This window comes from Lonchura striata, chromosome 2, assembly GCF_050655825.1.
Source record: "Lonchura striata isolate lonStrDom1 chromosome 2, ASM5065582v1, whole genome shotgun sequence".
NCBI classification, from domain to species: domain Eukaryota; kingdom Metazoa; phylum Chordata; class Aves; order Passeriformes; family Estrildidae; genus Lonchura; species Lonchura striata.
In genome coordinates this window covers 82,668,505-82,694,147 of record NC_140704.1, presented here as the reverse complement: position 1 = coordinate 82,694,147, position 25,643 = coordinate 82,668,505, and the positions used below count along the sequence as shown (strand labels likewise).

Sequence of the window (25,643 nt, the reverse complement as noted above, 5' to 3'; positions counted from 1 at the left end):
AAAGAAGGGACTGGAGGAGGGAGGTGGTAAGAAACAGAAATGTCCTGGGCTTAGAAAATGACCTCTGTGTATCTGTTTGTCACCTTCTATCAGTGAAGGCAATGTTTCAGAAATATCCCAGTTGGTAACTAGTGAGCTTCAAGACCACTTCAATATTAACCATGGGTTTCAACATCAAGTCCTAAAGTGCTTCAACAAAGACACCTGCCAGTTAAAAGCTTCCATCAAGAAGTGTCCTTTTTCTCTTGTAAATGTTACTGTTTCTTCTTACAGAACTCCAAATCTTCATTGACCTGACACATGAGCAGCAGTGGATGAGATATGCTGTTCATGGTGCTGCACTTGCTTATTTTTCCCTCCTCTTGGGAGCAGAGGAGAACATGTGCTTTGGGAATAAAAAAACCCTTTCTTTCAACTTACAAGGCCAGGAGAACCCTTTCAGGATTTATTTTCATAGCACAAAGGATTATATCCACAGCATTCAATGTTTAATAATATAGTAGGTACTACACACCTACTGCAGTCTGTGTGGCTGAAGCCAGCCATTAGTGGAGTAGGAAGTTTAACACCATGACTGGTCAGGCAAGGCTCTTCCCAGAAGTCCCAAGCAGCTTTGATCTGAGAAAATGATGAAACATAACAGGGGACTGAAAACAAGCTGTGCAGAGCTGCTTCAGAGCATTAACTCCTTTCTTTCTGGCTTATTCTCTTCAGTCACTCTCTGATGGCCTTACAAATGGACTGTTACTTAGTGCTTTCTCAGGCTGAAACTAAGCTTTTTTTAGGCTTGATATAAAATAATAATTATGTGTTAATATTAATTTGACCTTCTTACGTTTGACCACTCAAGAAATGAAGGTGTGCGGCAATTCCTGTCACACCTGGATATTCTAATACATCTACTGACTAGACAAGTACCAGATTTCAAATAAATCTCTCTAGGATAGGAAGAAATAAAACAGCTTTATAATAAGGAAGAGTAATTTAATAAGTAATTTAATAAGACCTTTTCCAGTGCTCCTTTTACAGCTGTCACCCATTTTTTAAAAAAGGCAAGATACCTGTACAGCAGTTCCTCAGAAACAGAACAAGATTTAGGGGGAAAAAAGTACCTAAGGAAGGTTTACCTTATCTTCAGTTTGAAATTTTAAACTTAAGATAGTACTAATTGACTCAATGAGAAATACAATCACAGGCCTTCTTACATAGACACATTTTATATATGAGACAACAAGCATCCTGCATTTAAGTTATGACAATGAAAAATGTAATGCTTGCTTTGATTAGTCAGCAGTGCTCAGCAAAGATGAAGGAGGACCAAAAACAAATGCCACAAATTAACAGCATTTTCATTCAAGTATTTAAATCTCTGATACCTGGAATGTACATGCAGCAGACAAAATACACAATGCATGTGAATGTTGAGAAAATGCAAGTTTCACAACAGGCACAATCAGTAATTCACCCTCCAACTACCAAAAGTTTACAATTTCACTATAAAACTCATCAGAAATTGGTGCCACCATTTATGAAACATTCTACTGTGCTGGTGACTGATATTAATTTTCAAAACCAGAATCACATAACAGAAAGGTAGGGCAGGAAACGAGTCTGTTCATTTTGGTACGATCTACATCTGTTTAGATAAACCAAACTGTGTGTGGCAATTCTGTCAGGCACTAGAATTGGTCAGTTCAGCAGTTAAACCATTAAAATAGCTCTTAGCACATTTTTGGTGGATGCCAGCTAGCACTTGCCAAAGCAATCCGAAGGAGTTTCAAAGTTGGCACAGACTAGAAATCCTTTCCTGCCTGCACAGCCATTCTGCATGGACCTTAAGGCAGTTACAAACTATGGATACAGGGCTGTAGAGCCATGATGCCAAAGAAAAAACATGCACACAATTTATTAGAAGAGGTGATGTCTCTCACTGAAAGAATCACAAATCTACCAAATTTTTTCTCTGTAAGTTACTTAAGAGCAAGTGATTCTCTGCTGGATATGGGGATATATTTGCCACATCTTGCTCATACATGATAAGACAAAAACCGTTTTTCATATCCAATTTTGGGTAAAATAAAAAGGAACCATGCTCCCAGCCTCAACATCTTACAGCAGTTCTTTTAATTTCAACACAATCAACAGGCACATTTATAGTAGCATTCAGAAAAAGAAAAACACACCAACAGTGCAAATAAATGCAAAGTCTTTAAGTGAACTTATAAAAGCTGTACATGAAAGGTTGGGTGCAACAGCTGAAATTTCATTACGGTTAAACAGCATCTCTTAAAGCTGCCTTAAGGCAGAAGACTGTGAAATGTCCAGAGCAATATCTATTTTTAGGGAAGGCACGCAAGAGCCAGAGAACTGCAAACCACTAAACACTCATGTCTGCTCTGTGCAAACTGTCAGGAAAACAAACAGAGGACACGCATGCCTGTCCTAATGTAAGCTGTAAAGGACAGTATATCACAAACCTTCTGTTCTTTCCAAAAGTGAACCTGCTTTTCGATGAACACTGATGTCCATAAAAAATTACCTGTCCATAAAAAAATCTGAGAAGTCTTTCAAAAAGGTATCTCATAAAATGCTTTTATGGAGCCTAAGAAGCCATGACAAATAAGAGGAATTATTCTGGGAAAGACAGAGACCAGATGCAAGAATTAGCAGAATTTAATAAAGTATAACATGATTTCTTGCAAAAAGGCAGATGAAATGTGAAGAAATTCAAAGAGAAAAAAACCCCAAAAACTCTTAAAGTCATATGGGCTTTATTACTCAGGACATTACCTTGAAGTGATTTTCCACGGAAACATGGATTCATGAAAACATCTGTTCAGAGCTCAGCAGAGGTTAAAAAAAAACCAATCACATGTTGGGATTTATTATGAAGAGAGGGACAATGTATAGTCCAAGGATCTCCCTCAATGCTATTTGTAATGTGTCTCTTCAACAAAAAGGGGCACAGAAATGGAAGAAAAATTCAGAAAAGCACAATGAAGACATCAAAACTCAGAGAACCTCTATTTTAGGAACAATTAAGCAGTTATGAACTGAAGAAACAGGTCAAGACAGAAGTTTATAAAAGTCACAGCTTCCTGGAGAATGCTAATAGAGAATAATTGCTCAGTATTTCTTCCAACAAGAAAAAAATGTAGGAAGAGTTATAAACTATTATAGAGCAGTAAACAAACAGCAGACTGTTCACAAAGCACATGGTTCAGCTGTGGATCTCTGTGTACAGGACGTTGCCAACAGAAGTTTCTAAGAACAAAACCAAAAAGACAAATTCACAGAAGGTCCACCTAGAACAGCTTGGGAGGGGGGTGGGGGTAAGGTCCAACTGGAAGCTGCTGGGAAAGTACACCAGTAGAACCTTGCAAGTTTGTCCTGCAGGACATTACCCAAGGTCATGTTTCTTTCTGGCTGGATCCCTTCAGAAAGCAGATGCTGCGCTAGATGGACACATACAATGCTTGTATTATATTACCCAAAGGCATGAGCTATGGTGAGCTCATCAAATTCTCTTTTTCACTCTCTGCATTGTGTCCCCGCAGAACAGCAATCAAGTCCAGCATTCTGAACAACTGAAAACCTGAATCCAAGATATTTCAAGTACTATTTATAGTCTTTTCCATTAAAATCAACTATTCTGTTTTGGTGACCTGATGAACTGGGGAGTAAGAGAAGAAAAATGTATCAGACTGCAGAATTATTTTTCATGGAAACAAAAGGCAGTCAAAAAGCTATGCTTCCTTTCACTTCACAAGCAATTTAGTTTTCCTTGCCTTCTTCTTTTTGCATGTAAACAGACAGATAAAGTTAGATTCAAAACCCTGAAAGACAGTAAATTTTATGTAAATTACTCTGACAAATAACAGGAGGGAGAAATGAAACATAAATCACACTAATCTACTGTGCCACAGGAATAGCTTCTCAATAAAAATTTTTTAAGCACTGCCGCTCCACACAGATACATGAAGTAGCACTAGCTATGGTAAAAGCATTTTACTCTGCTCAGTTTATAAACTAAGTTGTCATCAATTCCATATAGCTCAATTTTATGCTTATGAGATTTCATACCTGTGGAAGATTAGAGGTATGAAACTGAACAGGAGCTGCACATCTGAACTGCTTTCTGTAATTGCTATGATACTGATATTTGTCTCTAGACAGAGAACAAAACCCTGCATCTTCCCTTTTTCAATTGTACATTACTGTTTCTTCAGTGTCAGGCTACAATACAATAGTGTACTAATGGATACACTTTCAAATTATGTCAGATATATAATAAATCCCGGTGGTATTTCTAGAAGAATAATGCCTTAAATATGCAACTTTTTGTTCTGAAAATGCCTGCAATCATTTAGGCATTGATTATACTGCTGTTGTGCTTAAGGAATGGTGTTCCCCAGCTCTGTGTTCCCACTGAAACACTCCAAACCATAAACTGCTCTCTCACTCCCCCATCACCTCCTCACCTGTGAAGGGCTGGACAGAAGAACTGCAGACAAAAAAGGTTAAGATTATGGGTTGAAATAAGAACAATTTATGGGAAACAGCAATGGGAAATAACAACAAAAGCAACAATATCAGAGTGTAGGAGGGACGTGAATGATTCACACACCATATGTAAACTCCCGACCACACCTGACAGTGCTGCCACATTATTTGACCTGGAAGGGACTCCTTCCCCCATCCCTGGAAAATAAGGAGAGGTGCTAGAGCATGACCTTTGAGTCCTGGCCACACCCCTTCTGGTTACTGCAAAAATTAAATCTGTCTTGGCTGAAACCAGAACAACTGCCAACAAATTAAATTATATACTCTACAGTAACATGACATAAACATTTGCCAAAGACAGGCAAGTCAACAGGCTTCAAAATTATTAATTTCTATTCATATGGATATCAACTGATATTTATTTGCAATTATAACACTCAATTATTTATGTTGACTTAAAGAGAAACTCCAGCCATCATACCTACTTCTAGTCAACAGCACTGGTATAAGTTCTAGAAGTTCTAAAAGTTACCTCCTTGACCAACATAGTATTACTCTGCTTTTCAAAGAAAGCACTAATTCCCATAAAACACAAAGCATGATAATCCCAGTGTAACAAAAAGCATTTCTAGAGGTATTCTGATATGTTACTATAGACTTCAATGAAACTTAAATCTGAAACAATAATTTATTAAAAATCATGAACAAACACTAATAAACTTAGAAAATATTTTAAGATCAAAATAATTCAGCAACTTATTAGAAGAAAACAGACTTTAAAAAAATTCTAGGTCAACTATAAAAAATAAAGTAATAAATAACCATGCATTAAAAATAAAGTACCTACTTGCCAGTGATGGTTCTCCAAAGCTGCGCACCTGCAATTGTAAGAATGTAAGATGAAATGCACTAAATCAGAAAGAATTTTATTTTTTATTCAAAGAAGACATTCAGAATTGGATTAAAATTACTAAGGAATTCTCTGTATCAATCAAACAGGAAAGCTATATCACCTTATATCTTTAATTGCTTTCTGTAAACTTAATATACCGTTAAAATCATTAATGGAAAAAGTAATTATCTTCTATGGCTACATTTCCATATGGAAGGATGTCATGAAGATGATAATATAACTAACATGAACATACCCTCTACTTCTACACACTGACAACCACTCTACATTCCTCACGAATCTGTAATAGTCTTGCCATCTAGTGGCTGGCTGGAAGCGTGAAGCAGCTATACAGACGTGATACACTGGGAAGAATTTTTTTCTCCTTCTTGTAGTGGCCCTTCATTGATTTCTATTCATTACCACAAGACTCCTACAGTATTACTTCGAGGGCCCGATTTTTCTTAAACTCTATCTACAATGGCATCAAAGACAATAGCAGAAAAAATTGGTTTACTACAGTAAATAATTATTCTGTAAGCTAAGAAACAGAAGTCTTCCTAGTTTCATCTCTAAAATGAATGGTTAAATAGCCATGCAAACATGAGAGTAGTACATCCTGAATTTGGTCACTACAAAAATATTATTTACAGATATGAGTGAATTTACCTAAATCATTGCCTTACAGCTAGCAAGGTATTCAATGTTTGTGGTGATTTATACAGCATAGAATTTAAAAAAATCAAATTCTGCTTAGCTTTATAAGTTGGACTCTGGGTTTGTAATACTAAAGTAGGAAACAGAATGGTAACCAAGACTGCCAGAAAATGGAATGATAGTAAATCATCCTTTAGAAAAGGTAGCAAATACCTGCTGTAACTTAGCAGGGAACAATGGGCTCTGGCAGTCAGAAAAGATGTGTTAGTACATCACAGAGAAATACCATCCTTCTCTGACATCTATTTCCTGCTTTTGTACCCTGTTCAGATGGATTTTCAAACACTTTGCATGGGAATTAATGATAAACAAAAGGAAAACTAAGAATATTGAAAAAAAGCCAATCTTAATGGAAATGAAAATTAAAAAATTATGATGAGCATTTTGTCAAAAAAATTTTCAAGATGGTAATGAAGTACAGGACAGGAATTGAAAAAAACAAAAAAAAAAAAACAAAAAAAAAAAAAAAAAAAAAAAACAAAAAAACCAAAAACAAACAAAAAAAAACCCAAAAAAACCAAAAAACCCTAAAAAAACTCCAAAACACCAGACCAGCCAACAAACTCAAAATCCCTTTCAAAATTAGTTGTATTCACACAAGACTCACACACACTCTGGAGACTAAATTGTATCCAAAGTAAAACAAAAATATTGTTCACTTCTTATTTCAACTGTGCTAAGATAGGTAATTTCTCTATCTATTTACAAATTTCACTGATATATATTGGATGTCCCAAAATTTCCAAAAATTACATTAATAATATTAGAAGAAGTATGAATGTCTAGGAAAACATTGTATTTTAGAAAAGAATGCATTTTCAGACCTAGCATTTAAGAAACAAGAATGACTGTCCACTCCTAACAATTACACTCATCTAAATGCTAAAACAAATCTCCTAATATCCTCCCTATAAAATATAGCAAAACTTAATTGAAAATGGCAATAGACCACCTACTAGACCACCATCTACTATCATTCTCTAAAATTAGCTGATACTTTTACAATAATCATAATATTGACCCGGCTTTAGTAATGAATTAGCATGCTCCAAAGTGCAGGTGTTTAAGCACAGAAGTCTACCAGTATGCTTACCTTTTACCTTTGAGAATACCAAATCCTTCATTATCTGAAGAATTAAGACTCCAAGTATTATAAGGGAAGTCAGATGATACACTCTCCAAGGGGTCACTGCAACAAACCTAGAATATCAAGGTGAAATAAATGTTGAATACTTCAAAACTCATTGGAAGCATACAAAAACTAACAGCTGCTACTAATACTGAAAATAAATAGGAAGTAAGAGACTCAGCAATTGCAATAACTGAGTTCAGTTTCTCCCCACAACCTTTCCATAAGAAGCAAATATTTAGAGCTCCAAGCATGGCATTTAAAGATACAAAGATAAAACACTGAGTTTGTAGATTTTTGTCCATACTTTTATTTACACAGACAGAAAATGAAGAAAACAAAATATTTTAATTATTGAATAGAAAGTACTACTTTTAAATTAATCATGGTTTCATTAAAACTAATTGTCTTGGCACAATGTACAAAAAAAGGTTAAAAATTTTCTTTTGCTTCCTACAGAACCTAAACAAAAATTTTATACAAATCATTCTTTCAAATACAAAGATGAGGTAAATATATATAACAGCATAACACGAAAACTTGTCTTCATAACAAGCTTTCATGAATTTTGGTTTTAATTACATATTTTTTTAGAACATGTCTAGTCAAGTCAAACAGACCCAGATGCAAAAAGTATGAATTATAATCTCATGTACTTCTGGTTTTGCTGCTGGTGTGTTTGGAGATTAGCTCTTCTATCTGTTTTAATGACAAATATCTTAACTCACAAAAAAGGGGGCATGAAGTAAAAAGAATTAAAATTCAACTAACTAAATAAAAAAACCTAAAGTATTTTAATAGCTGGGTTTGAGCACTTTAAATCAGTGATCTGAATAGAAACTGTGAACAAGTTAAGTTTTAAAAGTAAAAGCAATTAACTTAAAAAAGTAGAGGTTAGCCAAAACCAGTAAGAAACCACTGTCCAAGGCACTGAATCAAATGAGAATACCAACTGAAACAAAATCATACAAATCTGGGATGTTTTCAAGAAACCTCTCAGATTTGAAAACAGGCTACCCAGCTTCTACCCAGTTTCTGCTTCAGAGCTTTTCTGCAAAAAAAGAGAGGGAAAGGGAGTGAAAATAGTAGCTAACATGGCCATTGTAGGAAGCCAAGAGGTACCCTTTGAGCACACTTGGATTTTTCAGAAAGAAAATTGACTTCAGAATATTTCTAACAAGCTCAGGACACACTGCTGTAATAGCAAACTGCTCCAGTTCTATTCCTTGAAAACCTCAAAAAGAAAATCTGCATTTAAAAAAATGTCCACACCACTAATTTTCACATTTAACACAAACTCATAATACAAATTACCCTGAGCAGACCAATATATGAATTCCAATACAAACACATAAGCTTACTCTGAAGGTTTTATCCAAATATAAAGGGGTTTTATATCTGTAGAGAATTTGAACTGTAAGATTATTCTAGAAAATAAATATATAAAATCAGTACCTTTGTATAAGTCAGCCAGCTCAAGAAAACCAACAGAGAAGTGTAGAGAAAAATTATTACAAGGCAACCTCTATCAAAACTGCCCAATCATAGCTCAATAAATGAAAACTTGTAACAGCTTTGCATCATATTGTCCTACTATTTTTCTTGGCAATATTATTCAGTATTAAAAATCTTTGTGTAATGCGGACTAGGATTAGCAAACAAGGATTAACAAGGTAGCATCCTTCTGAAAGATGCTTCCAAGTCATGTCATTCCACCTTCTCAATACTGCAGTGTCCCTGCTCCAATGTTTGAGGAAAAAAAACTCTAATCCAGTTGAAGCAGCTAATGTAGTCACCAAACAAGGACTCGTAACTTCTTTAGAGGGCTTTGAATCGTTCTGACTGAACTTTCCATATCTTAACATTATTAGCTCTTTATCTAGACTGTGATGTTTGCAAGAAAGACCATCCCTTGTGAATTCACTCAGCCAGCTTGTGTCAGCCCTCAGGTGCCAGAGCAACATAGATTAGAAAAATTATTTGTGAGCCATATGTCAGAGATCTGTGTCCTTGAAGCCCTTCCTGGTGGAAAGCTGCTAAGGTCCCCTCAGCTGCTAAGGGACCCCTAAGGTCCCCTTTTGGTATATATCTATCAAACATAAACTTATCAAACAGTTCAACATGCAGGGATCTGAAAACCACTTATTATGCTACTACCACTGTCATAATTCTTCTAGGAATTATCAACATGATGCATAGCAACCAGACTAACAACCGTGATACTTTTGCTTATTAATAGAAGTTAGGGCATTTTTGCCCCTTCTTTAAAAAAACAAAAGTAACAGATTGTACTCTTAAGTATTTCTAACACACTCATATCTGACAAAAATGAAAGGCTCCAGAATGAAATCTTCATATACTGCACTCCTTCTGTACTTCTACTCTTCTGTAGGAAGAATGCTATGTAAGAGAAGCTTACTGAACATGCTTTCTTTTTTAAGCAATAAGCAAAACACACTAACATTCAAATTGTTTAATTTCTTCTACGAATGGTGCTGAAGTAAAATTATTACTGGACACATAACCAAGATTTGTTCTCCCCCTTGAATTCTGCAGTATTTTTTGAATGTTTTTTGGGGGGAATGGAGGAGTTAAGAAACAATGTACAGAATAATGAATGTACAGAATTCCAGATAACTACTTCAAGCAGTTAACAGGACAGCTTGCACAACAAAGGGACAAGAAATTCTGCTGTAGGCAGTGCAGGACTGAAAAAAACCCCAGCCATGAGGTGCCCAGGACTCAGTCCCTACCACTGACTGGACCAGGCACTCCCTGCACAGGAAAGGCCTTCACTCAGACACAGCCCCAGGGGTGGGATACGGCCACCTGGCTTTGGGGCTGCAAGAAGGAACAGTGGCCTCACTGTGAGGGATGTTCCCTGGTCCAGAGCACTCAAGTGAAAAAGCTAAAGGAGGTGCTAAGCAGATGGCAGACCACTATGGAGTAGGACTTTCAAAAGCTTAGCTGTGTGAGAACCTGAGCAATATGCTCCAAATGGAGCTCAACTGAGCAAGCCAGTCTAGCTGACCTCCAACTGTCCTTCTATCCTATGTTCTTCTATGTAGGAAGAATATAAGTGTGATGGAGCCAGCCTGCCACTCAACTCCACTGTGGAAGACTGTGAAAACATTTTTGTAAAATGAAATAGGAGCAATATCAATGGATAATTAAGCAGTGGTTGTCCACAAAGGTTGTGGAATTTCCAACCTTGATGGCTGTGAAGACAAAACCTTGAGCAATCTCTTTTGAATTAAGTACTTGATCTTATTCTGAGCTGCAAGCCACTCTATAGACCTCATGAAGCCCCTACCAACCTGAATGGTATTTTCATTCTGTGACTAGGCTATTAGAAGTGATTGGCAAATATTTTTTGGTAAGATGCTGACCTTAAAGGCACAAAAATTTCTGTTTCTGGGCCTGGTTATATTGCAGCTGCTCTGAAATGTTTCTAAACTGCAGAAGAATCAAAACTTGATAACTTCCACAATTAAAAGTTGAAATTCTTCAACTGCATGATGGTGAACCTAAACACAGAGAAGCAGCCTAAGGTACCTTCTCCTTCTTGTTATTTTTCCAGTTCTTTAAAGTATGGGATGGTCATATGTCAATACTGTCAATTTGTTGTATCAAAAAGCAGGTATCTCACAACACACCAGAATTGCTCCAGAGCAAGTGGGACAATGAACTGCACAAACCGGATTATACAAAGTTATTCAAGTGTCATGAGCCAGATAAGAAATTTTGACCATTAACAATATCATACAATATTGCAGTCAGTAAACATGACAAAACTTACAGGGCATGACAAAAGCTGTTTTAAATTGTATCAAGAGATACAGAGAAGGTACAGACCTACTAAATTGTTTCAAATGTTAATAAATGAATTTGATTATTTCATTTCAGCTGTTAAAGTTTTGGGGTTTTTACAACACATTCTAGAGCTATGAATGAGTTGCACTTCATAAACACAAAACATAAGAAAACATATAATCAAAAATTAAATTACTTAAGACTATCAGCAGCCAGTACTAGTTATTTCTGGAAAGCCTTAGCAGGTACATTTTTAATAGCCATCTATCCCTAGATGAAATCCAGAGATAATCATATAAATAAATGAAAGCTGTCAATAACACAAAAGTGAGCATGGACCTTTGCTTCACCATCAGCTTTTATGACACATTTATTGGCTGCATGAGTGACTTGTGAACTTCAGTTCTATGTTCTACAAACGCATATTTACATCTTAAAACCAGAGGCCAAACTCTTCAGAGCAATTCCATGAAGTTCTAAAGAGTGCAGGTTTGTATATAACTGTTTCCTCATAAAATATTTAGGTGAAAATCTACTGACACTTTTCAACCAGAGCTTTCCATAGAACTGGTCTTCTTCCATCAGACACTGATAAGTAAGCATGGCCTATGACATAAACCACATAGAGAATGGCTCTCCCCTGTGGAGAGGAAATATTTCTATTTAATTTTGAGAATACTGAACTACTAATTTCAAAGCTACATGTACTTTGCTCTCACCGGGGACCACCTAACACTGTTTCAGACAAACATCTACAGCAAAGGTATTTGGGTAAGGAAAAGATGTAGTAACTGTTTCCTGGTGGTAACTGTTTCCTGCTTGGAGGTGAATATAGACCATTCTTCCACACTTACTGCTGGAGCAATCAATACTTGTCTGGTTGCAATAAATTCTGATTACTGTCTCAAGCAGGAGCTCTGGGGAAGGGGAAAAGGACTTGTTTTCTTCTAATTACAGCATGACGTATACTGCCTGAACATTTTTGAAATACATGGTAAAGGTAGTATCAGAAAGCTTGTGCCCTTACTGATCAGAGGCTCAATCATCTTGTTTGCCCTCCTGTGACTGAGGAAGGAAAAATATATATTCAACACTATTTTATTTACAGGTAATTTAATGCTTAAACTCTCCTAACTGAAAAACCATCCCAAAGCAGCTTTTTATGTCCATTAAGTATACAACTTTTATGTGAATTGCTCTTCTATAGAAACGATTTTCATACTAAGACCCTGTAAATATCAAATGCTTTATCTACAAATACAGAAATCCAAACTTTTGAGTATTCAAAACACGGGAAGTCAGAAGTCAATAATCCAGCATTTCTCCAATTGTTTCTTTAGTACATCTTGGTGTTGTGGTATAACACTAGCTGACAATTAAGGTTGCTCACTTTTCTCCTGCCCTGGTGAGATGGGAAGGAAAATGGAAAGAAGTAAAAGCCAGGGCTTAAGAACACTTTAATAATAGAAATAAAGTTAATAAGAGTAACAAGAATAATAAAATGAAATGTGATAATCTAAGAAAGACCAGTGATGCATGGTACTACTGCTCATCACCCACTGACTGGTGCTCAGCCGAACCTGAACAGTGATGGGCAGCTCCTGGCCTGCTCCTTCCAGGTTGTGTACTGGGCATGCCACACTGTGGTTTGGGATATCCTTTGGCCAGCTCAGGTCAACTATTCCAGCTGTGCTCCTTCCTGGCTTCTTGTGCACCTGCTTGCTGGCAGAGCACGGAAAACTGGAAAGCCCTTGACTTAGGGTAAACACTGATCAGCAACAACTGAAATATCAGTTTCTTACCCACTTTTTTCTCATACTGAATCCAAAATATAGCACAGCAACACTGTATCAGGAAGAAAAATTATTCCATCCCAGCCAAAACCAAGACACCTGGTCAAGAACTATAATGCAAAAATCCCTTCCCAATTCCTATACAAAATGTGTAGTCAGAGTAAGTTACATACACTTTTTTGGCAGAATCTCTTTATAGAATAGAATTTTGTACACTATCATTATATTTATATGATATTTAGCTTGCATGTCTGAGAAATGCACAAAAGCTGATACAGAAGATTCCAAATTGAAGAGAGGGAATTACATGTAAAAAACCACATTTGTATATGTTCTGTCAAAAATTTTAAAAGGAACAAAGGTTTAAATTCAGTCTAAAAAAACTCCCCACCCATCCAAAAGGCATAATTTGTTGAATAAAATAATTTCAGAAGCATTTACTCCACATGTAATGTTAATTAAAATTTAAAATATGTACACTAGCACTCTGGGTACCTGGGATTTTGAACTTAGAAAGCTGTATATCTGTTTAGCTGAAAACCTGTGAAATGTAATAAAACGCTTCTTAAAAACATGTACATTAAAAATGTTTTAGATCATGTCTAATTTAGTGGAGAAAAACCTTCCATAAAGACATAAATTAGAAAGAAGCACTATTTTTCACTTCAAGTTTTTCTCTAAAAAAGAGAAAGACTTAGGTATTTGAGATATTTCAAACAGAGTAAAATGAAGCACTGAAAAGCAGTTGATTTGTAACCTATGTGCCAGCAAGCAAAGAGCGTTCCATTGGATAGCACCCAAAAATCTAAAAATTCTATCACTAGGTACGTATAAATAAACAAATAATTTTAAAAAATAACCCTCAAGCAGAAAGGGCATGCTTATTATTCTAAAACTTAGATCATTTTTTAAAATTCATTCTTTGTTAAGACAAAGAAAACTCAGCCATCAACCTTTTATTCAAAGAGCCCATTTGTCAGGTTTCATTGAAAATATTAGGATCATATTTATTTAGCCAGGAAGCACAGACCAAATCAGTTTTTCTTTAGAAAACCTTCTAAAACTTACTGGAATTCAGAAATTTTTGAATAATAAATAAACCTCTTGTCCTAAGAAACAGACTCACAGAAATTTAAATTACTGTTACTTTGACAGTCATCTGTAGAAGAGGTTGTCCTCTGGAAGGTCTGTGCACAGGTTTCAGGGCAAAAGCAAAGACAGCTGGACAATGCTAACTTAACATATAGGATGGGAATTAAAGTTGTGTATTTTCTCCACTCCAACTCAAGAAACTACCTCTTAACCTTAAAAATAAATCTAAATAAAACAAAAAATTGCATAAGTCCCTCAGAAAGAAACACTGGAAAAATGGTTGCAATGCTTTGCATTTAATCACCAAAGATAAATGTGCTTTTAAACTGGTACATTTGGAAGTATATTGGTAGTCTGGGATATAGGATAAAGTTAATAACTTCACATTGCAAAATTATCTCACACTGTTTGCAAGAAAACTTCTTGAGGAATGCAGCAGTTAGAATCATGTTTCAATATTTGTGTGTTTGGATCAGATTTACTGCAACCTGTTGCATTCAGACAGACACATAATAAACAATTGGGAAGGAGAAAGTTTAAAAGACCTAAACTACATACCTTCTGAGCCTACCATGACATCAAATTCTACTTTTACACCAGTGAAAAGAGGGGATGATATTTCCATGGAAGTTAAAATCATTTTGATTTAAACATATAACATCAAATAACCTTGCTTGCTTTGCTTTTGCAGACAAATGCCCAGATGACCTTAATTAACCTGTGCTCTAGCAAAGTACAGAAGAAATCTTAATCCCATTTTCTCATACAGTAGCAGCAGTTTGAGCAGTAGCACCTCTACCATGCTGCCCTAAATCTCCTTTTCTTTAATGCTCTCATTAGTCCTGTAATATCTACCATGGAACATAGCATATCCCCCTAAAACATCCATTGTTCTCAAAATTCTACTTAGTATTTGAAAGGTCTCATTATTTTGAAGCAATAATTGAAGAAATTATAATTTCTCTCTTAAAACAACTGCTTTAGACACAGCACATGCACAATTCAGCAAGACAGAATAAACACAAGCCATGCTGCAATTAATTTATGTTCTCCTTTGTTCTGGATTTCCATCTTCCATAATGTTCTCATCCTAGATTTGATCCCACATTTTTCAGTAATGCCTGCTTTTCCTTCAATTATCCCACTTGATTTCTTTTCTGACTGATCCTGATTTCATCTTATTGGTTGAAAAATGCTGTCAACTGTCCAGGTTTTTATGTAACACTGTCTGGCTCTTAAACAATGTCAATTTTCATTCCTGTAAACTAATCTCTCAGCCAAAAGTATGAAAACTTCAAAAGTTTTCATAATTTGTATTGGAAAAGTGAACATAAGCCTATAACTGCTTGGGTAAAAACAAGAAGACTCTAAAATTATATCACAACTTGTACTGAAGTTGGAATTTTAGCTTTACTTGAAGAAAAGTATTTTGGAATACCACCTTCTAGGAAGCAAAAAACAACAAACCATAAACATTTGTTTATGCTTAAAGAAATATCAGCAATTTGCTGTACTATAGCTATGTGGAATAAAATAAATTCCAAGTTACAAAGACTTAGCAAAAGGCAGCAAATTAAAAAAGTTAAAGACTATCTGACTAGAAGAAACAAACTAGCAATCATATAAGAACCCCATTCACGTAAATGGCACGTCTATGCCAGAATTTTTTTTCTATTTTCTAATAATGAAAGTATGATCATTACAAAATAATAATGTCAATACTTAACCTACTCTACTATTCCTACTTGAGTGATCAGAGACATAAGCTCTTACTAGAATTTAAGGCAGGAGTATTCACTTGCACACTATCCCGGTACTTTGGATTTCGGGAAAGTAATCCTAAAACAACTATGAATGTAGCTCTAAGATTTCCTGTAACAAAGACAGCCAAAGACCAAAATTTCCCACATCCAAAACCATATTTAACATCTGGGTGCTATAATGAAAAATCCATATATGTTCTCCTGACTTGGAAGATATTATAAATTTAATTAAGTGATTTGAAGACCAGCATATTACAAACTGGCCTCAGAATACCAATACCCTGCCTGACTCCAACTCAATTTTCATGTATTTTATGTTTTGATTTCAAAGATTTCTTTTATTCCAATTCTTGGTGAATTTGACATTTTGTCAGCAAGAATGTCTGAGTAGGTCTCCTAGACTACATTTGCAGCGATAGCCACAGTCAGTGCTGACAGTGAACAAAATCACAGTCCACAAGTACATAAAACTGGGCTGCTGCATGTCTTTCTTCTTGTAACAAAGAATAAAAATGCAAGCATACATTGTGCATGCACACTGGGCAAAAATCTTAATTTATAGACAAGTGAGGTATAGTAGTGGTAGCATTTACAAGTTCTGTGCAAATACATGAAAGAAATGCTCATCTTAGTGCTGCTTTCTTATATTGAGAGAATAAATTAATGAATGAAAAGTACTTTGAGATCTCTTCATGGTATACACTAATCATTGCCAAGCAGAGATTTCAAGTAAGAAACACTTCAAGAACAAATCTTAAAGTGAACTGGATACTTAAAAACAAAACACACCAAGCCGCTAAACTCTGAATGTGCATTTTGTTACTAACATTTAAAGAGCAATTAGATTTTCTGTCTGGAAAATACACAATCTTTACCTGATGCAATGCACACAGACAATTCAGATATAAGGAATATTGTTTTCTCTCTTGATTGTTTCTCTCAGACAATGGAAATATTCACTAGATCTGAGACCAAACAAACAAACAAAAAGTATGGGTACGGATTGACAAAAGACAATTTTTAATGGAAAATTAGGCCTGCACACCTGTCTAAATCAAGGACTGATACTTGTATTTTACACAGTTGGTCAGTTACTTTGTTGAGTCAGTACAATACCATCATGTAACATTGTTTAAAAAAGATGTAACATGCAAATATACATTCTGAGGTCAGAAGGTATATTAAAATCCTCAAAGAAAAATGTGGATTTTAGCTGGTGAAGAGAATAGCAAATAGGGTTAATAATAAATTCATTCCACAAGGAGACAGGAAAAGAGAAAAGATCTATTACATCTTAGTCTTTCTGCTGCCTCCCTTCACAAAAAATCCTAGGGAAATCAGGAAATTGGACAACTGGTGAACAGATGCAACGGGTGTATACAGGGATGACCTTGCAGACATGAATGCACTTTAGTTTGAAACATTTATCTGCAGATAGAAAACATGTATTTGAGATAGGTATCTGTAAACTACAAAACACATGGAACAGTACAGAACTACTGAAAATAAACTTGTCCCTCTGACCTTGTAGAAATTTAAAATTACAGATTGGAAGAATAAAAAGATGCCACTATCCCCTCTATTCCATATACACAGAGAATAATAATTAGGAGAGAATTCTAGCTTAAAAATCTAGGACTGAATGTTAATATTTGGATAAGATTAAACCCAAGACTGGAAGTTACCACGCAACAGCCTAACACTCAGAACACCTGGAATGAACTTCTGGCACCAGCAAAGAGTCTCTCTGTTCTTGGCTCAATTGCTCACTTTTTCAGTACAATGGGTGTAAAACAGACAGAAAAAAAACAGGGTTTTTTTCTGTTATTTTGACTTCAGTCTGCAAATTATACACAGCACAAGAATCTAAATCATATTTCAGATGGTTAGGTGCAAAATAATATATATATTTAACCCTTGTTCATTACAAAGATTTTTGGTCAGGTTCATTTGGGGCAAGAGGCTTAAAGCTGTTCACAGTGAAAAAATAATGGAGGTGGTAACTGAAAAATGCTTTTTCAGTAGCCAGACTTGTGTCTACTTTTACTAGTCTCTTGTTAAAGAGTCCACAATAATTTGTCAGTAATATTAAAGAAAATCAAGGAAGTCAGAATGAAATTAAGTTAGTAAATTTCTTGTACTTACAAGAACAATATTTTAGTAGTAACTGTCAAAAATACATTTACATACAGTACAATGGCTAAGAGATTTTTTTAACACAAAAGAGGCTACAATGGAATATATTAAAAAAATAAAATAAAATCCTGTGACACCAGAGAAACAGTTCACTCTCAGCAGCTCCTACTGCAAGTTTACACACTTTGATGGGTAAACATATAAATACTAAACTACCCGTAAGGAAAATAGTCCCAACAAAATTAAATGGATGGGAGGAAGGACCTGGTGTTGCTTTTCCAAAATTCAGAAAACTGTAAAATTAAACCTCACCTCCCCTTTCTCCTTCTTCCACCAATGCTGTTGTTGCTACAGTGGGAGAAGTCTCCCATCCAACAATGCAGAGTTCTGAACACTGAGATAGCCCGATTAGAAACCACATGCACTGGGAGTCCCCCTATGGGGCATGGATACTTGTAGGCACACGACAAAGAAAGAAAAGGCACATGAATCAGCAGCTAGGAAATGTCCCTTCTACCTGGCTCCAGCCAGGACAAAGCCCTGTCAGGAGAGACTTCACAAGCTGCAGGGGTGGACACTTGTTCCTAGTCCCGAAGCAGTTGTGACTGAGTCATCACAAACCAGGCTGAGCAGCTGGATCTCAAACAAGAAAATGAGAAGCAGCAAACACTACACTGGAAATCTTGACAATCCCAACACCAAAGCAGGAAAAGATGATCTTAGATTTAAATTTTAATGTTTAATTTTCAAAGTGTCAGATTTCATAGATTTGTTAATGAGATCTTTCCTTATGTTCTCAAACCACAGAAGTTTACTGTTCATCATTTCTGCTTCTCCACATTTCCTTGTTAATCTACACCTCTCAAAACTCCCTGGCAGTAGAATAGTGAGCTTCCTTTTGAGGTACAACACCACCAAATTAAAATGAAAAGTCTGTGCCCTGACCTTTGCTGCTTCGACTCATCTTGAAAGTAACAAAGTAGAGTGAGCTATGACTTTTGATAAAATAACTTCAAATACTGGTCACCATAACAAATTGCCAGTAAGACTACCAAAGGAGACTTCTTACAGGCATTGAATAATGCATGCATTTTATACCTTGCTTGGGTCAAATCTGGAAAAAAAACAGCAAATGGGTTGCCCAGAAGCTATTCCTTGAGACATGGAAATGTATTCTGCTAGAAGTTGTCCCTGAAAATTTTATCAGAGCCACACTGAAAAGAAATATAAGCATTATGACTCTTCCAAATGGCTGAAAGAACAGGTGACCTCTGAAGAATGTAGAAAATGAGAGCAAAACCATGTAACTTCCTCAATGAAAGGATTTACCATGGATACCTAAGAGCAAGACAGATAATAAAGGTCAACCTAAATTAAACATTATGCACACTCTGCTCCTGGAATCAAAGAGGATAAAATGATTTTGAAAATATTTGCTGAAATTTTCTTGTGCAGTACAAAGTTCCAGAAAGTCTTCTTTCTATGACTTGGATCTCATGTTTAAACATCACACTGTTAGGGTTATAGAGAACCAAGAGGAGTTTGCTGTTAATTCACTGCACTGCTTGTTTACCTCTTACTTGCTTAAGAGGAAAGGAGGCATTTCTAGCCACAGGAAAGGAAACAATATTCAGTTGTAAGAGCCTCTGCAGTAGTGCACTAACTTATAAATTGTTCTACATGATTAAGCAGGCATACAACAATACTGTAGATCACAAAGCAAAAAAACATAGGCACTGGCAAAACCTAGGATCACAGGAAAGCCCTGAAGTTTCGCATATACAACTTTTTTCTTACAGAAATTAACAAGACACATGACAAACACAACAATGAACACATCCCTATGTTAATCTCTGGGGTTTATTCAACTAAACTGTCTCCGACTACAAAAAGCTTAGTCCAAAAAGAGGACTGGTGCACTGTAGTAACATTCCGGCTGTTCCCACTTCACAAAGACTTCACTAAGTAGGCCACCAATTTGGAAAAGCACATATACCCAAAATGAACTCTAAAGTACTGGACCAGGGCATCAGCACAGCACAGTCGACGGGCTCAGGACCTGATTTCAGTAAGTTTCAAAACTCTGCACAGAAATGCGGGCCCGCGCTCTTCACGGCTGTGACAAACGCGAGTTCACAGCGGGGCATCCTGCAGCCGCCCTGGTCAGCTTCCATATGAGACTCCTCATAATCATCATCATCACGCATCAGGCTGTGGGATATGGGAGCAGAAGGTGCATGTGTGCGAGGCTGGGGCAGAAAGCGAGGGTGAAAGAACCCGACCAAGGGGATGCACTCAGCGCGAGAGCCATGGCCAGACCCGGGGCAGCGGCTTGGGGGCAGGGAATGCCGCGGCGCAGGTGAAGCGAAGAAGAGCAGGACCTTCCTTCGCTGGGGGCGCGGGCCATCTCCCCGCCAGAGCAGGGGGCAAACGCTGCTCCCGGGGCCGAGGGGAGCGCGGGGCGGGGGGCAGGAGACGCCCGCTGCGGACGGGTCGCCGCGGGCTGGGCGGGGGCTCTCCCAGCCCGGGGGGCGGCCCCGACCCCGGCCCGGGCCGGCTGGCTCACCAGAAGAGCAGGTTGGCGCAGACGAAGCCGCCCAGGCTGCAGAGGGGCCGCTCCCAGCTAAGCGCCGCCGCGATGCAGCAGCCCACGGCCAGCCCCGTCTCTCCCAGCACCGCTGCCGCCCCGGCCCCGTCTGACGCCTCCGTCGGCTCCGTCTCCCCGGGCGCCGCCGCGCCTCGCTCCTGCGGGGCCTCCGCTTCCCGGGGCTGCGCGAGCAGCGCCGCGCTCGCCATAGCTCGGTGCGGCCGCCGGGCTGCGGCTCCGCCGGGCAGAGCCGCGGCTGGAGCCGGGGCCGGAGGCGGTCCCGGGGCGGAGCCGGCGCTTTCCCATTACCCCTCACTGCCTCCTCGCAGGTGCCGCGGGGGCGGTGCCTGGCGGCGGAGCGGGGGAAGGTGCCGGGAGCGGCGGGCCCGGGGCTGCTGGCTCTGACGGGAGTTTTGCCCGGATGCTGCAGGAGAGACCGGCGGGAGTATTCCCGTTCCCTGCCGGGGGAAAGCTGGGCAGCAAAGCTGCGGTGTAGATTTGGGAAGGTGAAGCCCACCGGAAGGTGTTGCCAGTGAGACTTGTCCTTCATCTGCTCCTCGCGTATATGTGCCACAGCCAAGCGCGGCTGGAGCACGTCCCGAGGAAGGCCGCCAAGTTGGTAAGAGGACCGGAGCACCTCCCCTACGAAGACAGGCTGAGGAAGCTGTTCAGCCCCGATAAGGAGGAGGTTGTGTGCAGACCTCACAGCGACGTTCCTCTATCTGATGGGAGTTTACAGGGAAGCTGGAAGGGATTCTTTGTCAGGGACTACAGTGATAGGACAAGAGGTAATGGGTTCAAATTGAAAGAGAAGAAATTCTTTGCTGTGAGGGTTGGTTAGACACTGGAAGAGGTTGTCCAGGGACATTGTGGATGCCCCATCCCTGGCAGCATTCAAAGTCAGGCTGGATAAAGCATGGAGCAGCTTGGATAAAGCATTAGCAGCACTAGTGCGAGGTATGCCTGCCCATGGCAGGAGAGATGAGAATAGATGATCTTTAAAGTCTGTTCTAACTCCTTGACATTCTGTGATTCCAAGATTCTAAGATAACAGTCCCCAAAATCCTAAAAAAACATGTTGCTGTCGAGGCAGGACGGGAATGAGAAGACTGGCTCAGAAGGCTGCTGCGGCTTTCAGGGATCACTCGCAGCTGTCCCCCGTCCCTCCCCGGCACCTCGGGACCCTCTGGCTAGCTGTTCCCTCCGGGGACTGGGATTTTGCCGTGGTCCCGCTGCACTGGACTTACCAGGCAGCGGCTGGGTTAGCACGGTCCGAACGGCGGCAGTGCCTCGGTCACCGCAAGGGATCAAGATAAAGAGACAAAGAGAGGTTAATGGTATGCAGTGCAGAGAGATTGTATTGCCTGAACGGTTGCAGGGACCAAAGACCCTGGGCTACTGCCCAGATACAGTTTTATACAGCAAAATTAAGAGATAAGGTCTAAACAATAGAGACAGTGTCCAGCCTGGACACATCAGAACCACCCCAGGGGTCAGGTCCAATGGGAACTGCTCGGGTGGGTAGAAGGGGGTTTACAGAGAAATACTGAAGCGAAACTTTCCCGAAACAATGGGGCATACAGAAATGTATCTTTTCCTCAATTTCCCATTCCCAAGGCCTTTCTAAAACCCATCCTCCACACTACCATGCCAACATGATAGCAACAGGCTGTTGAGAGTAAAACTCTGATTTATTCAAAATACACCGCTCTTTTATACAGAGCTTCGTGAGGACCAATGAAGTGAAAACAACGCAAAGCATTGGTGCAAAGTGCTTGACGCACAGTGATAGAACTTAACTATAAACAATGTGAATAACAAGAGAGATAAAAAATTATTTACATTCTTCTCCAGCTCTTTCCCAGGCTTCTGCCTGGCCAGAAACTTTCAGTTTATCTCTTTGACTGAATCTGAGACCCACATATCAAGCTTTTTTGTTTAAAGAAGGAGGCGGTGTTTGTCAGGGCACCTTGCAGAGAAGAGGACAAACACGACTCTGAGGTTCACTAGTTGATAATTCAAAACCTCATTTGATGTTGGCTCAGATCGGTCAAAGAGCTTCCAAACTTATAATTTTCAAGGAATCAATTACCAACTCTAAGACTTGTCAGACTGTCAAAGGACTGGCAGTCCAACTTGTCAAAATCCTTTTCCCAGTGTGAGTATGACATGACAGAAAAGAAGGTATTTACAACACATGCACATACCCAAATCAGCCAAATTTAGATTTGGCAAGATGAATAACATCTGTTTACCACAGCTGCAAAGCCTTTAGGCCTCTGGGATTTGTCCCAACCCGTAAGGTGCAGCAGGTGAAGCCTTGGTTGACATTCATCAGAATTGCTTTTGCAAGGTGTGTGCACTTAATAAAAGAATCATGCAAGGCTTTGCCTATGCAGTCATGTCCTCAATGGACAGCTTGAGTGATAAAATTGAATTTAGGTCCAAATTGCATCCTCAAAGCTTTCAAAACAATCAAATGAAATTGACCCAATTCAGAAAGGACCAAATTCAGAACACTTGAGAAACTTCTGAAATGCCATGAAATCTCTGAAATACCATGGCTAGAGCCCTTAATTCAATCACTTGGGCTGAGGTTGATTCGTGGCTTCCCAGTACTTTGAGCTGTTAGTGAAAACACAGCTCTTTCCGCATTTTTTTTTTTTTCCTGGCCCCGTGGGCAGGGCCAAGTGTCCCAAACCCGGCCGGGGGGGCAGGGAGCCCAGGCTCTCTACTGAGCCAAGATTCACCCGGCTCGGCCCCCAACTTCTCTTGGTATTTCCTGGAGCTCCTGAATTTGGGGTCCCAGGGACACCCCATGACCACCAATAAATGAGCGACCTCCCCCAACCTTATAGTTCAGTGCGCGCTCCCAACAGGCTGCGAGAAACCCGGCAATTCCTCCGGGATTCTGCCCTTCCCCCACCCCGCCTAGCAATGAGTTTTCCCACAGTTCTCGGCATCTCGCTCCGTGAACCACAAGAGCAGGACGCGAAGGGTGCGAGAAGGGGCTGTTTCCCCGGGAATATAAAATTCCACCCGGGCTCCGGGGCTCCCTGCACCACCCACGCCCACCCAGTACAAGGGGCTGCTCCCCTGTCCCTGCACAGTTCCCTGATCCGCGACCTCACCCCCCTCATTCCCAGCTTCAGGACCATCAGCAGTAGCACTGCTGCTGGCCAAGCCGGTGCCCCCTCCCGCCGGCTCTCCCTCGGAGGGGCAGAGCTCGGCACAGTCTGGAGGGGATGAAGGGCTGGATTCATTGTCCAACACGGGGCTCTCGGTCGCCAGATCGCAGGGCGGAGCCGCTGCTGATGAGCCGGCTTCAGGGGGTGCGGCAGCGGGAGCCGCTGCGCCCTGTGGGCGCCCCTCCCCCGCCATGAGCGGGGCGGGCGGTGCGGCCGCGTCTCCCGGCGGGGCCGGGGCCGGGGCCGGGGGCGGCACTTCTGCCGATTCCGAGCTCGACGGCGGCGGCGGCGCTCTTGGCGCTCGCAGCTGCAACGCAGCAGGCAGCACAGGCACCGGAGCCGTAGTGGGCAGCACTGCGGCTGCGGCGGCTTCTCCCAGGAATGACACCGGTAGTCCTGGGGTGGGTGGAGGCGAGGCTGCTGCTGCCGCCGGAGCAGTGGTGGGCGTGACAGTGAAAGGTACTGTCGGCAGGGGTGGCGCCATGTCAGGCATGGCGTGGAAGGCAGGCTCCACCCCCAGCACGGGAGTTTGTCCCACAGTGGGCAGGGCAGAGAACAACATGGGTGTCCTGCCCGAGCTGTGCTGTTGGACGACAGATACCGGCACTGTAAATGAAATCAAAGCAGCCGGTCCGCATGGCGTGCAGAGGGGCGGACCGGGAGGCAAAGCCTGTTTTGCCAGCACAGTCGAAAACCCCGCGGGTGGCGGTGGGTGTGCCAGGGGATGGACCAAAGGCTGCATCGCCGTCTGCGCAGGCTCCATCAGCGAAGAAGTCATGGGGGTGGCATCCACCCCCACTGCACCTGGCGCCGAGGGCAGTTCCAGCCCCCCAGGATGCAGTTTGGAAAGTGGGGGGCTACGGGGACGCGGGAGGTGGCGGCTCCTGCCAGTCCGGGGCCGCCCCATGCAGTCCATGCAACGCCGGGTGTGCTGATAGCTGTGGCAAAGGCACCCCAGCTGCCTCGGGAGGGGCGGGCAATGTCAGCGGCACTGTGCTCTGGGCAGGGTGTGCCCGCGCAGCCAGCCGCCGTGCAGGCTCTGGTGCGGTCCGCGTCAGGGATCCCAAAATACTCAGTCGGAACCGCTGCCTGTGTCCAAGGCTGTGTCGATGCCCACCCAGATTGGAGACAATTCGGATGCTGTAGCGTCCCCGTTGCGCATTTGCGCCATGAGACAGTGTCCCAAGTCGAGCCAGACCTTACGATCAAAGAGGGACCTAGGATTCGCAGAAAATCCCCGGTCCCGAGCCCTGCTCAAGAGTCTGACCAGGTCTTCCTCAGAGAGCCAAGCTCCGACAAGAGGGATACAGGCTCGCCAGGCAGTCAAGACTGCTCGCTCGACTGCAGATGGCTAGTTTCCCATTGTTAGGAAACCTTTCCCAAGCAGATGTCAACTTCAAAAGTCCGACAGTCCGCTATTCCAGGGAAAACCCGTCTCTTAAGAGCCAATCCGCAGCCCAAACAGGACCCAGCCTTCTCCGGAAGGTGTGGCGTTCCAGCGTGACCTTTCTTAAGACGCAAAGGTGTCCGAGTACAGCCTCCAGGCTGTTGGCGTGGAATCACGCCAGAGGGAGACCCCCCGCAAGACGTCAGGTTCGGGTCTTTAACCAAGGATTCAATTCCACTTCAGGTCACCAGACCCTGTTCCTCAGAATAAGGTGCAATACCACGTCGGCGGTCACCAGATGTCGCTGTCGAGGCAGGACGGGAATGAAGAGACTGACTAGAAAGCTGCTGGGAGTAAAACTCCGATTTATTCAAAATACACCGCACTTTTATACAGAGCTTCGTGAGGACCAACTCCATTGGTCCTGAAGTGAAAACAACCCAAAGCATTGGTGCAAAGTGCTTGACGCACAGTGATAGAACTTAACTATAAACAATGTGAACAACAAGAGAGATAAAAAATTATTTACATTCTTCTCCAGCTCTTTCCCAGGCTTCTGCCTGGCCAGAAACTTTCAGTTTCTCTCTTTGACTGAATCTGAAACCCACAAAAACCAAATGGAAGTAAGTTGCTATTGTCTTAA

The 25,643-nt window shown here is 40.7% G+C and overlaps 1 protein-coding gene across 2 annotated transcripts in view; it reads right to left on the bottom strand.

The window, feature by feature from the left end:
• RETREG1 (reticulophagy regulator 1) overlaps positions 1 to 20,675 on the bottom strand; it is a 75,065-nt gene extending 54,390 nt beyond the window's left edge. The window contains exons 1-3 of one of the 2 annotated variants that reach the window (XM_077785323.2): positions 20,405 to 20,675; positions 7,206 to 7,312; positions 5,351 to 5,381 (exon numbers count right to left, since the gene is read on the bottom strand). In XM_077785323.2, coding sequence (XP_077641449.2) covers positions 5,351 to 5,381; positions 7,206 to 7,312; positions 20,405 to 20,634 — 368 coding nt within the window. In that variant the 5' untranslated portion in view covers positions 20,635 to 20,675. The remainder of the gene's footprint in view (positions 1 to 5,350; positions 5,382 to 7,205; positions 7,313 to 20,404) is intronic. The other variant, XM_031503962.3, reaches the window with a different exon arrangement.
• Positions 20,676 to 25,643: the final 4,968 nt, after the last annotated feature.